Genomic DNA, 14,257 nt, shown 5'->3' on the forward strand with positions numbered 1-14,257 from the left:
ACAGTTACCATCAATGTTGCTTGTATTGCAAAATCTTGATCCGATTATTCCAATAAATTTGAAACATTCATTGGTTCTTGGGGAATAGTTTGCAGATTATCTTGAACTTTGTTCGGTAAGTAATAAACTTGCGAGATTGGTGGTAACGATTCTTCCGGGACTCCTAATATTTCCTTTAAATATCTTTTCATCATATCCCTGGGAGTAACTGTAGTAACCCTGGGGAAATTTATTAGCCTCAAATTTTTATTACGAGAGTAATTCTCCAACATTTCAAGTTTCCTCCTAAGGCTTTTTGTCTTTAATTAGGGTTTCCTGTACTTGTTTATATGTTGTTAATTCTTGTTCAAATTTTTCCACCTTTAAATTTGAAGAAATAATCTCAGTTTTTAAGGTTTTTATTTCTTGTGAATGTTCTTGAAGTTTATTTTCTATTGTTTGAAATTGAGGATTTATCGATGTGCTCAAATTGGCTACTAAGTCCCATAAGGATTCCAGTGTAATTATGGGGGGCTTATCTATGAGGAATTGAGAATGCTTTGTAATAGTCTGCTCACCCACTTGTTGATCTTCCATACCATTGTCTTTCTGGGTTTGTTCATCCTCCAATGATCTATCAGCCTCTGACTCCAGGCTTTCCTGTAACACCAGGGAGCTCCCTGTTATTAACTCCTTGGCCTCAGAGGAAAGGGACAGCTCTTCTATCAGAGTTGCCCCCTCCTGCGGGAAGCTGGCGGTCCAAGGTTGTGGGGATGGTGCTCTCAAGTCCGGGCTTAAGGTGACATCTCCTGCGGGTAACTCCCCGACACCATCACAGTACTCTGCATGCGCCTAATGAGCTCCTCAATATTACCAAGAGAAGCTGCTATAGCACCGCGAGGCACTGGCCACACTTCAGCCTCTTCTCTTCGGCATTTCGCCAAGAAATCCGGAACAAATCTGGTCAGGTAAGTGGAAAATAGATCCATAAAAGAGGAAGCTCTCCAGCACGTTCATTCCAGTATCCTAGTCCACAGCCATCTTGGATCAATGGCCTAATTTACTGGCACCTATTTTGGATGCCTAAATCAACCATTCCTATTCTCCATCCCTAACCACACCTACATTTTGAAATAGGCTTAGTGAGGCATGGGAGGGTGCCTCCACTTAGGCGGAACTAGGCATCCTAAGAGTTCAGCGCTAAACTCTTCAATTGTTTAATGGAGGGGTGGGGGGGCTGATTGGCTGAAAACTAGCACAGCCAATTACTATGCTGAATAAAACAATTAAAAAACAAATTAGGCAAAGAACCCAAACTTAGGTGTTGCTAGGCAGCCACAATTAGGGCGTCTATCAGCGACTAATGTAGGTGTCCTATATAGAACCTGTCCCTTAGTGTCAATGCTGATGCAGTACTGAAAAGTTTACAGGCTTTGAGTGATTTCTTTAGAATACAGATAATACAGATAATGGCTTGATATCCAGGATCGAGGCACTGGACAAGCCAATTATGCAGATCAGAACCTGAAATGGTCAGATTACATTGAGAACATTTCTTAAAGCCACTCGGTATCAATTTTGACATGGAGAAGAAAATGACTGACACAAAGTCAAAGGGCTCAAAGGTCCGGGGAGCTTAAGTAAAATATTAATTTGAAAACGACTGATGCTCCTGGGATGAAAAAAGGCCTCGAAGTAGCCAGAAGACAAAAACAAAAATGTTGACCAAATGAAACCAAAGTCAGTAAAAATAAAGAAGTATGACTGAAAGAATGAAAAATAAAGATAAGGCGCCAAAAATCTGAAAAGTATGACATGCTGAGGAGAACACTAAAGACACTGCTTCTCAGCTTTGCAGAAAACAAAGAACTGCAGGTCCCATGAGCCAATGTTAAGTGGGAAGGCAGCAGAACATGTGCAGTAAGGGCACTACCTTAAAAAATTTAAGTGACACCGGGTTCCGTGGATGACGCCACTCATATATGAAAATATTATGCCTGCTTGTCCTCAGAGCATGTATGGTTAAAGAAGTGTATAAAACATATAGATATAACATTAATATAAAGAAAAAAATCTATGAGTACATTTACCTGGAACATAACCGGTTCTGTAGCAGAAGAAAAGTTTACAGATTTTGATAAGTGTACTTCAGGATCGTATTTCTTCATGTACGCTTTTATCATCACAGTCTTTGCTGTACCCTGTTCTCCTATAAGCAACACTGCCTGAAATAAGATACTAATATTGATTAAATTATAACAAGAAAATTATAATGCATAGTTGTTTTCGCTGCAGGGTCCTTTTCTAACAGATAACATGTGTGAATTACCATTAATGTGCATTATTTGTTGCAGGGCCCACTGCACAAAATGTCATGTATGCTATTAGTAAATGACCCCCCAACTATGTTAATATTTTGAAATTCACTGTTACCGACAGGTCTGCCTAGCTTTTTTTTCATTATTTTTAATGGTACTGATATTTTGTGTGTATTACACACGCAAAATATCTGTCCCATAAAAAAAAAAAATCCCCCACTACCAGCCCTCCTCCAATGAACCTCCCCGACACATGGTGACCTACAAATGGGATGCTCACTCCCTCCTGCCATCACCCCCCCCCCCCTTGCAAACAATGGCCAATCAGGGACTTCCTTAGGCTCCTCCCTAAGGAAGTCCCTGATTGGCTCAGATGCCCCAGGCTTCTCCCAACGGAGGAGCCCAAGGCATCTAAGCCAACCAGGGCCTTAGGCCCCTCCCCATGTATTACATGATGCACCAGGGCAGGGCCTAAGGCCCGCATTGCTGATGGCAGAGGAGGAGGGACTGAGCACCCCTCCTGCTCCAGACTTAACGGTACGGGAAGGCGATAGCGGGGGGCCCAATGGCAGGAGAGAGTGGGCATCCCTCTTGCCATATCAGTTTGCGTGGGGGGAAGGCGATGGCAGGAGGGAGTGGACATTTCTCCTGTCATATTTAATAGTTCGGGGAGGGGGGCAATGGCAGAAGGGAGTGGGAATCCCTCCTGCCATATTAGTTCTCATGGGGGAGGCAATGGCAGGAGAGAGTGGGCATCCCTCCTGTGATTATTTTTGGGTTCGGGGAGGGAGGGGGCACTTTGCTGTTGGGGGGCTTTTTTCTTTTTTTATTAGGCAGATATTTTGCCATTAAAAAAATGGAAAACAAAAAACAGCAAAAGCCCTGACGGCAGTGGCAGGAGGCTGCTTCTTCCGTCACTACTGTCAGGGCTCTGCACCGACTCAATTGCTCATTGAGCGATTCAGTCGGTGAGTTTGCATGCAAATGATTTGCACCTCCGTGCAAATTATTTGCATGCAAACTTGATAGTGAATTGGCCAACAGCGATTGATTTGCTATCTTTAGTGAATCTGGGCCTCGGTTCTTTGTATACTAGAATTTTGTTAGTAACAGAGGTTCTAAGATCAGCTAATGCCTCTCTGTATTCTGTTCATTTATAAATCCTCATGCTTCAAAAATTGCTGATTACTAGTGTTCTGTGATTATTAAATGCCATTCGTGGATCAAAGAATTTCCCGCCTTAGAGTCCGCATGGTTGGATCGCTGTTTACACTATTCTAATGTGTGGAGAACTTATCCTAATTGCGATCCTGATCGGAGACTATGAGACAAATTCTATAAACGGCATCCCAATTGTAGGCAGCTGTAGGTGCACTGTGTGCTTGCTTTCTTTCTCTCTTCTTCCAACCAACCCACCCCTCTCTACTTCCAGCCTCCTCTCCTGCTGTTTCTCCCCTCCCATCCTACCCTACTCCATGCTCTTTTCTCGTGCACTCTCTCCTTTCCATAATGCTTCTCCAGCCATTCTTCTCTCCCTCTCTCCATGCTGTTTCTCCAACCATCCATCCCTCCGTGTTGTTTCTCCAGCCCCCTAATATCTTCCTTCCTTCCTCCATACTCTTTCTCTAGCCCCCTCCCCTCCATGCTTTCTCCAGTCCCCTACCTTCCTTCCTCTGACATCTGATGCTGCTTCCCCCCACCCAATCTCTCTCTCTCTCTCGACTCACTCTCCTCTGCCGGCCGCTGTAATTTAATCTTTAGGCAGCTGGTGGCAGCAGCAATGAAGTGAGCCTGCTACTGCCAGCCTGCCCCAGAAGACGCTTCTCTGCATTGACTTCTTGTTCCTGAATAGGCAGGACTTGCAGAGAGTTGGCTTCTGGGACAGGCTGGCAGTAGCATTATCACCTCACTGCTGCTGCAACCAGCTGCCTGAAGATTAAATTACTGTGGCTGGCAGGGGAGGAGGTAGGTGGGGGAGTTGAGAGAGTCGTCGAAACCCAGACAGACTCTCCCATTTTTCAAAAACTGTCCAGGCACCTGGATGTCCTCAAAAAAGAGGACATGTCCAGGTTTTCCCGGACTTCTGGTAACCCTAACCAAAGTGTTAGGGCAGGCTGGCCAGGCAGATTTCCTGTACAAGGGCTGCCCTCCTGGCTACAGACTTCTGGCTACAGAATCTGCATCTTCTCCCAGGCAGAGGTGTTCCAGTCAAACTAGGAATCTCTGGAGCCCCACAAGCCCCACAGTTTAGATGAAGACCTAAAAATAAAAAATCTAAATCAGAGCAGATCAGAAACACCTTCTCAACTTACTTGTAGAAGGAAAAACCTGAGGAGATGGGGCACAGACCAGAGATGCAAGAGGTGGAGCTGAGAGAAAAAGGTAGGTGATGCCTTCTACAAACTCATGAGTAAAGGAGAATAACCCACTGGTTCAAGATTCATATGCCTTTTGCACTCTATTTATGCATGTATGTGGCCACATATACATGAAAATAATTTTACAAAATTATCCCCCTAGTGCCACTAAAAATAGTTTTCAATGTTATTTATTTCAATACTTACTTTATTTTGTTTTGCAATAGTATCTATCAAAAACTGAGTTCTGACATTATCAACATTTGGAACTAAAATAGATGAGTATTCTGGGATAGAATCCTTTGGATAAACATATTCTTGAACTTTTGTACTCCAGTGCTCCCAGTTTCCTATGAAAATTACAAAAGCAAATATAAGAGCTTTTGAAAAATGAAGCTGGCAGTTTTTTAAATAATAATAATAATTTTATTCTTATATACCGTCAAAGCCGTAGTAGTTCAAGGCGGTTTACAACGAAGAAGAGCTGGACAATCAGCAAATGTAGGTACAATGTAAAGACATCAAAATACAGGTAAGCAGGATACAGAGGTAAGGCATAAGAGATCTTGGGAAACAATTCGGTTAGAGTTGAAGAGATGAGGCTTAAGAGGTCTTAGATTACATATTGGTTAAACAAGTTTGCTTTTACTAATTTTCTGGAACTTAGGTAGGATGAGGAGTGCGTGATAATATTGCCCAGCCATTCGTTCAGATGACCTGCTTGGAAGGCAAGTGTTCTGTTCAGGTATCTTTTGTAATGGCAGGCCTTTAGTGTTAGATGGTTAAACAGATGTACTCTGCGTGTGGGTCTGGATGAGCAATCTAAGTTAAAATGGGGAACCAAGTACATGGGGACCGAACCAAGAATGGATTTGAAACAGAGACAGACTCTTGCTTCAAGGGGCAGGCAGTGGAGTTTTTGGTAATAGGGCATTATGTGTTCCCATTTTTTTAACCTGAAAATCAATCAGATTGCCGAATTTTGGATGATTCGGAGTCTTTGAATGTTTTGTTGTTTTTTTTAAAGACCCCAAATAAATGATGTTACAGTAGTCGAGTATGTTTAGAATGGAGGATTGCACCAGTAAGCAGAATGAGATTGCATTGAAGTACTTTCTGATGGTTCTTAGTTTCCATAATGTTGAGAAGCCTTTTCTGACCAGTGAGTCAGTGTGTGCTTCAAGGGTAAGGTAGTGGTCCAGAGTCACTCCCAGAATTTTTATGGAATCTGTAATAGGAAAGACTTGACCATTCAAGGAAATGGATAAATCTTTGATTTTGTCGTTCAGACTAGCCAGGAAGAATTTGTTTTTTTCTGAATTGAGTTTCAATTTGAATTCGGTCATCCATAGTTCGAATTGCTTTAAGATAGATGGCCAGGTGATTCTTCGTCTCAGGAGTTAGATATGTTAGGGGAAAGACTATGGTGATATCGTCAGCATAGATGTAAAATTTGATTTTTAAATTTTGCAATAGATTCTCCAGTGTGGCCAAGTAAATGTTGAACAGTGTGGGGGACTCCACATGAAGGAATGAGTATTGTCACTATAAACTTGGTATGATCGTTTACTCAAAAAACCCTGGAACCATTTTAACACATTACCAGAGAGACCAATTGACTCCAAACAGTCCAAAAGAATAGCATGATCAACTAAGTCGAAGGTATTGCTTAAATCAAATTGCAGGACTAGTGCACTTGAGCCCTGGCTAAATAAGCTGTGGAGGGAATCTAGCAGAGAAGCAATAACAGTTTCAGTGCTATGCCCGGGACAAAAGCCTGACTGGCTGTCATTAGTATGCTGAATTTATCCAGATAGGTTACTAAATCCTGGTTGACCAGACCTTCCATCAGCTTTACAAAGAAGGGAATGCTCGCGATGGGTCTGTAATTTGATGTCAGCTTGACAGATTCTTTGGGATTTTTTACAATCAGTGTGATCAGGATCTGGCCTAGGACTTCAGGAAATGTACCCGACAGAAGAAGGGAAGAGAGCCAAGTGTGTAACTTGGCTTTGAAAGAGACCGGGGCAACTATGCAGTTGTTTTTCTATTACTTATTGCTTTTTCATAAATACAATAAAAATGCACTCTGCTCAGTAAGGATTCTGTTTAACCTAAAATAATTAAATTGACTTTTGAGAGTGATTCTCTAAGAGTCATTTTACAACTGCATACACACATAAACAGTATGGGCCTGATTCTATGCCTAAAAAATTGGTGCCAACTAGAACAGCTCTAAGTGCATTTCTATAAGGTGTGTGTACCTTTTATAGAATCGCGCTTAGTGCCTCTGTGCGACGCATAACTTAGGGGCACCCATTTAGGCCAGTTAAAATCAGGCCTAAATGCCTGTGCCTAAGTTGTGCACACATTGTATATATTCTATATGAATGCACATAACCATGAAGAAGGCCCCCATCAGCCCCTGGTCAGGTCCCTATCCAAATTCATGCACTGCAACTGGTGTTCTTGTTTTTACAGAATCACACTTTAGGAGTTGTGTGCATAACTTTTAATTAATCCCAATTAGCATCAATTAAGAGATGTTACTTGCCAATTATTGGCACCAATTAGGCCAATTCTTCAATTAAGTTGTGTGCGTACATTAACTATTGTGACAAACCTAGCTCCCCTACTAGTTTTGTCCCAGGATTCAGGAGAAGGAATAGTAAACCCCTGTGCAGGAGAGCTGACCAGGTTAGCTCTGCTGAGCATAGTAGCGCTGACCTCCCTTGCACTAGTATAGGTGAACTAGACAGAGATTGCCAGTTAGAGCTCAGACAAACTGAAATACACTCTGCCAAGCCTGTTGTCAGTCCAGCTAAAACTTCAGAATCTAAAAGCCTACATATCCCTGAAAGGCAGGGAACCAGCAGGAAGCTGACACAAGAGCAGTCACAGTGCAGAGTAGTGCTGCCTGATTCAGAGAAAAATATATCGATTCAATTCACCCTGTTGAATCGATTTTTCGAGTAGATTCACTGTTAATGACACAGCTTTTAAAGTTTAAACATTTTATTTAACCAAGGCAATATCATGTCAAAAATAGGAACATCCAAACCATAACAAAGCTGTAAAATTAGTTAGAAACAGATTCACAGCTTCCCCAAAGCAAATCATCCCAAAGTTTCCCCAGCCCCCCTGCCTGATTCTCAGTTTTTCCAGGCCCCCAATTATCAGCTTCCATCCCCAGCCCCCAAGACTCACCAGTTCCCCTGCCGATTTGAGCTTCCACCCCCAGCCCCCAAGACTCACCAGCCCCCTCTGCCGATTTGAGCTTCCATCCCCTGTCCCCAAGGCTCACCAACCCCCCTGCCGAAGTATTTACTTACTGCCTGGACTGGATATTAAATCATGGGGAAGAGAGGAGAAATACGGGAAAAGAGCCAGCCAAATCTAGTCACTGGACTTGATGGACCCAGGGTCTGATCCAGAGATGGCAATTCTTTTTTTTTTTTAATAATTCTTTATTCATTTTTAAAATCTTACAACAAGTGAATTATACATAATAAAACAAATTTCATATATCACTTGTATTTAAGAGATGGCAATTCTTATGTTATGAAGTATGTTCAGGTAGGTGTGGTGCATGCAAAGAGAGGCATGAAGAGTCAGACTGTACCTCTGAGAGTGGGATGGGGTGTATGGAATATTAGCATTGGTATATTATTAAAATGTATTAACTTTGATGCTGGGTATGCTGTGATATTAAAAGTTTTGGAAATCACTTTTGTAGAAAACCAGAAGACAAGATTTTTTTCATACCATTCTCACTGACAAGAAATTCAAACATTGTTTGATTGCTCTCTGGTTGAATCCATGGTAAATCCAATTTGCTTTCAGCATGATTTCGTAAAAAAGCTTCTAACTTGTCTCTGCTTTCCAGTTCCAACAGGGCACCTAGACTCCACATCAACGCAAATACAAACAGTCTTTCAAGATGACTTTCACTGAGGAGAACAGTTTCCTTTGTGGGTATCAGGCCATCCAAAAGATTAAGGGACTGAAAAAATAAAAGTATAAAATGAAGAAAACAGATACAAATGTTTTGGTTTTTTTTATAAATCTTTATTCATTTTTATCTCGTACATCAAGTGAAGATACACATATTAAATCAATTTTTACAAAACACTTGAAATTATAATCATATAATCTTATAGAATAAGAATAAATACCCCCCCCCAATGATCAATACTTAATTGACAATATTATACATATATCCCATCCCTATCCAAGTATAAACTATTCATGTGCTTAAGATGTCTGATCACTAGTTGTAACGCAATCAACTTTTCCATCTTATATATGTGGCAAACTGAATTCCACCAGAAGGTATAATTTAGCTTAGTATAATCTTTCCAATTTTGAGTAATCTGTTCCATGGCGACCCCCGTCAATATTAATAATAACTTATTATTATTTGCAGAAATCGGACTCTGAACTCTCATTGCTGTACCAAATAATATAGTGTCATAAGAGAGTCCAACATGATTCTCTAATAATTTATTAATTTGGGGCCAAATTAGTTTCCAAAAAGCAATTACACAGGGACAGAAAAAAATTAAATGATCTAACATCCCAACTTCTAATCTACAATGCCAGCATCTATTGGATCTAGTGTTATCTAACTGTTTACAGATACAAATGTTAAATATTATGAACTCCTAAGTTTTAAGTAAATAATTGTTATGTTTCCTAATGATATCTGTCCATACTACACACACAGAACACAGATACCTTGTTTTCTTTGCAGTACTAATTTCTAATAATCTACCTTTCTCTTGCTATTCATTTTCCCACTCCTTTCTTCCCCATGCTTCCCTCTCCATACACTGCTTGCCCTGGATTGATAGCATAGAATGTTGCTACTATTTAGGTTTCTGCCAAGTACTTGTGATCTGGATTGGTCACTGTTGCAAATTACCAGACAACAAAGGTAGGAAAAATGATTTTATTTTCAATTTAGTGATCAAAATGTGTCCGTTTTGAGAATTTATATCTGCTGTCTATATTTTGCACTATGGTACCCTTTTACTAAACCACGATAGCAGTTTTTAGCACAGGGAGCTGCACTGAATGCCCTGCACTTCTCTCAATGCTCATAGGCTCCCTGCGCTAAAAACTTTTATTTCCACCGGTCCAAAGGTGTAAAAAGGTTGAAGAACACTGGGCTAGAAGATGCCCACCTTTATTGCCATGTAAATGAATTTGATGTTTAAAATATTGAAGAGAATGGACAGTACGGGCCTGCAAAAGCTTGTTCAAGGAGGCTTGTGAAGCCAGCAAGTTACTTCTATGTTGAGGGGTAGGGTGACAAGCATACCAGATTCGATCTGCCCTCACCTGTTTTTCCAAACAAATCAATTCCAATCGGAAATCAGGCAGCACTAATTCAGAGACACGACTTCTTAGCTCCGTGGAAAACTAAGAACTGAGGTACGCGAGCCTACATCAGGCAGGAAGGCACTCGCACATGTGCGGTGTGGGCAGTTTACGAACTTTCTTAAGTTCTTAAAGTGGCGATGTACTTTTAAAGCTGTCTGTACCGGGGTTCCATGGATGACATCACCCCCCTCCCCATGTGAGAATATGCTGCCTGCTTGTCCTGAGATAAACATAGAAACATGATAGCAGATAAAGGCCAAATGTCCTAACCAGTCTGCCCATCCGGAGCATCACTCTCTCTGAGAGATCCCATGTGCTATTAAAAAAAGTACCTTACTCAAGATCTACCTGCTGTCTATGGAGAACCCCCATTACAGATAGCAACTCCTTTCTCTCTTAAGAGAATAAAGGAAATATAGTCACAGAGATGTGTGATTCCAGAGTTTAGGGATGTCAAGTGTTACTATGAGAAGGCAACCCATTAAGACATGTAGGGAGACTGGACATCAGTGGAATATTGACTATTCAAAGAGGTTACAAAAACTTGCTTATCCATAAGCACTGTGTTCCTGTAAAGAAACCTCAGGACAACAATGTCTGGTAAAAGTATTACACAGAGAACCATGTAGTAAGCTTATCGATATCTTACTTAGGAATGAGATATATTAGTACTGCTACTATTTATTTTTTCTATAGCACTGAAAGGCATATGCAGCACTGTACATTTAACATTCAATAAGACGGTTCCAATCTAATTTGGATAGACAAACAGGACATCTCAGGGTTGGGGAGTTTCTAGCAAAAGGAATGATACAATGGGTATAGGTATCTGACAGCGAGTGGGTTAAGAGTTGAAAGCAGCTTCAATAAAGTGGGCTTTTAGCTTGGATTTAAATACTGCTAGAGACGAAGTATGACACATTGACTCTAGCAACCTGTTCCAGGCATACGGCACAGCAAGAAAGAAAGGACAGAGTCTGGAGTTGTCAGTGGAGGAAGAGGATACAGATAAGAGGGACTTACCTGATGAGAGATATTGAGGGGCTACAGAGTGAATGCACTTGTAAGTCAGTAAGAGGAGTTTGAACTGTATTTGAAAAATGGATGGGGAGCCAATGAAGTGACCTGAGGAGAGGGGTAATGTGAGCGTGGTGGCTCTCACAGAATACGAGTCATGCAGCAGCATTTTGAATGGATTGAAGGGGAGAAAGATGGTTGAGCAGAAGACCTGAGAGAAGTATGTTGCAGTAGAGGTAATGAAAGCGTGGATAAGGGTTTTGGTAGCGTGCTCAGAGGAGAGATCAGATTTTAGTAATATTATAGAGAAGGAAGCAACAGGTTTTAGCAGTTTATTGGATCTGAGTGGAGGAGGAGAGAGAGGAGTCAAAGATTACCCCGAGGTTGCGAGCCAACAAGATAGGGAGGAGGAGGAGAATATTAATCACAGAAACAGAGAACAGCGGGAGGGAGGAGGTGGGTTTAGGCAGAAAGATAAGGAGTTCAGTTTTAGCCATATTCAGTTTTACATGGTGGTGAGACATCCAAACAGCAATGTTGGACAGGCAGGCTGTGATTTCAGGCCTAAATTCCTGTAAAGATATCTGCTGTGGAGAGGTAGAACTGGGAGTCATCAGCATAGAGATGATATTGAAAACCATGGGAGGAGATCAGTGTACTAAGAGAACGGATATGTAAGGAAAAGAGAACAGGGCCCAAGACAGAGGCTTGAGGTACACCAATAGACAGTGGGATAGCAGAAGAGGAGGATCCACTGTTACAAACACTGAAAGTATAATTGAAGAGATAGGAAGAAAACCAGGAGAGAACAGAAACCTGGAATCCCAGCAAGGACAGCATATCAAGGAGTAGGTGGTGATCAATAGTATCAAAGGCAGCAGACAGATCGAGAAGGATGAGGATAGAGTACAGGCCATTGGATTTGGCCAGGAACAGGTCATTAGAGAGTTTAGCAAGGGCAGTTTCTATAGAATGGAGAAGGTGAAAGCCCGATTGAAGCAGGTCAAGAATATCTTCAGAAGAAAGGAAGTCCAGGCAGCGGCGGTAAACAGAGCATTTGGGTAGCTTGGATAGGAAGGGGAGGAGGGAGATGGGGTGATAGTTGGAAGGAGATATGGGGATCTAGTGAGGATTTTTTGAGGAGAGGTGTTACCTACGGCATGTTTGAAGACATCAGGAACTGTTGCAGTGGAGAGTGATAGGTTGAGGATGTGACAGATGGGAGGGATGGCAGTGGGAGTGATGGCTCTGAGTAGGCAGGTGGGAATTGGATCAGAGGAACAGGTGGTAGTTTGAAGGAGAGAAGGTGAGCTGTTTCTTCATGAAAGCAGGCGCATTTCTTTAATAATATTGGTTATGGAAATATTGATAATATGGGGGGATATTTATTTATTATATTTATAAGAACATATGTTTGTAATTACAAGTGATTTGTGAAAATTTGTTGTATTGTTTTTAATTACACTTGTAAGAATTAAAAAGGAATAAAGAATTAAAAAAAAAAAAAAAAAAAAGAAGTTCTGACCAGGGAATTGGATATCAGTATCGGATCAGCACATAATATTGTCACAGAGGTTCTCAAATATCACAAGTTGTGTGACAGTGGGTACCTTCATGTCAGGGGGAAGCGTGGAGGGGGTCCAGGTGGCCCGGAGGCATTAACAATGTCCTGGTTGCTGAGGGAGTGGGTATCCCTCCTGTCTCTCTTATTTTTTAGGGGCATCACCGTCATTGGGCGGGCAGACTTTGTCGTCAGGGGGTATGGCAGCGATTGGCGAATGTCATAGGGAGGGCCTGCCGCTGTCATCGGGATGTGTGGCTGTCATTGGGAGTCCCACAGCTGTCAGAGGAGGTGCTAGGATGACTTTTTTATTTTTATTTTTTTGTAAATTTTTATTCATTATTAATCTTTCAACAAGTGTACAAATTAAAATCATACATATTTTTGAAAACATCACTTGTAAATCTATCAAGAAAAACAACAATTGTATATATATAAACCCATAACTCACCCCCCCTTCCCATTATTATTAATAGTATACACTTTTTTTAAATGGAGACACATATTGTATGTGGGTAACCCACACACAATATCTGTGCCAATTTTATTTTTGTTTTTTAGAAAAGGCTTCTTGCCCCAACAGCTGAGCAGCAGGAGGCTGCTTTGGGGCTTCCCTTGCAGCTCAGCTGTTCGGGATTCCCCTATCTGCTCTGCACATGTTTCAGAGTTGATTTTCCAATGACCGGTGGGGTGGGTTTATGGCAGACCTTCCTGAAACTAATTTACATGGGAAGCTATTTGAGCATCGATCACCGTTTTGAAATTGGACAAAAAAATTGTCCCACAGTGACCCACAGTGTCTTAACAACCATTTTTAGTGCATCCGGTTCAGAGCCCTTAAAGTGTGGGTTTAGCTGTCATAAGAATTAGAGAATCACTGGGAAACCTTGGCCTGGGGAAGTGCCTAAATAGGGAAAAGTTTGTGATTCTGAAATGAGGTTCTGGAAGAGAAGTCTAATCCCTGTTACAAGTTTAAACCCAGATGGAAGGCTACTGGGGAGAGGATGATTGAATTTTGGTTAGCATATTCATGTTGCAGCAATTAGTTAAGAAACATATAATGCTGTTAATTATGTACATGCTTTGTTTAGACTAAAGAAATATATGCCTTCTTATATGTACTTCCTGAATGTATCTGTCACATATGTAGTCTTATTTTGTTGGGACTGTCTTCTTGTAACCTGTCCTGTGCTTTTTGGAAGGACGGGATAGAAATTGAAATAAATACATAATTAGAGAGCTCTAAAATTAGCCTTAAGGTTTAGTTTAGTTTTCGTGACAGAAGCTTATGAGGATCTGGACTTGGAGGGTGAGATGTACAATGTCAGCATCTATGAGACAAACTTGTTTTTTTCTGTTACATAGAGCATTATGGACCCCTGTTCGGTAAATGTTGGCATTGCCATCTCGAAGCAGGGACTTTAGATCAATTATTGTTCTACTGTCCATTTATTTTGGCTTTTTGGAAATCAATATGGGGCCAAATAAATTGCTTGTTAGAAAATCCAGTGGCATTATCCTATGATACTGTGCTTTTTGGCATGTCAATGAGAGCTAAAAGTCAAATATCATCTAAAAACAACAGGCTTTTATTAATAATGACAGGAGTTGCCATACAACAAATTACGAGCAATTGGAAG

At 41.2% G+C, this 14,257-nt stretch overlaps 1 protein-coding gene across 1 annotated transcript in view; it reads right to left on the minus strand.

The window, feature by feature from the left end:
- The window catches only part of DNAH8 (dynein axonemal heavy chain 8), a 1,666,792-nt gene that overhangs the window by 401,231 nt on the left and 1,251,304 nt on the right, over positions 1-14,257 (minus strand). Inside the window, 3 exon segments of the mRNA XM_033937418.1 lie at positions 2,070-2,204; positions 4,862-5,004; positions 8,420-8,657. Of these exon segments, the coding sequence (XP_033793309.1) occupies positions 2,070-2,204; positions 4,862-5,004; positions 8,420-8,657 (516 nt within the window).

The sequence above is a fragment of the Geotrypetes seraphini genome, chromosome 3 (genome assembly GCF_902459505.1).
Source record: "Geotrypetes seraphini chromosome 3, aGeoSer1.1, whole genome shotgun sequence".
In the NCBI taxonomy this organism is placed as follows: Eukaryota; Metazoa; Chordata; class Amphibia; order Gymnophiona; family Dermophiidae; genus Geotrypetes; species Geotrypetes seraphini.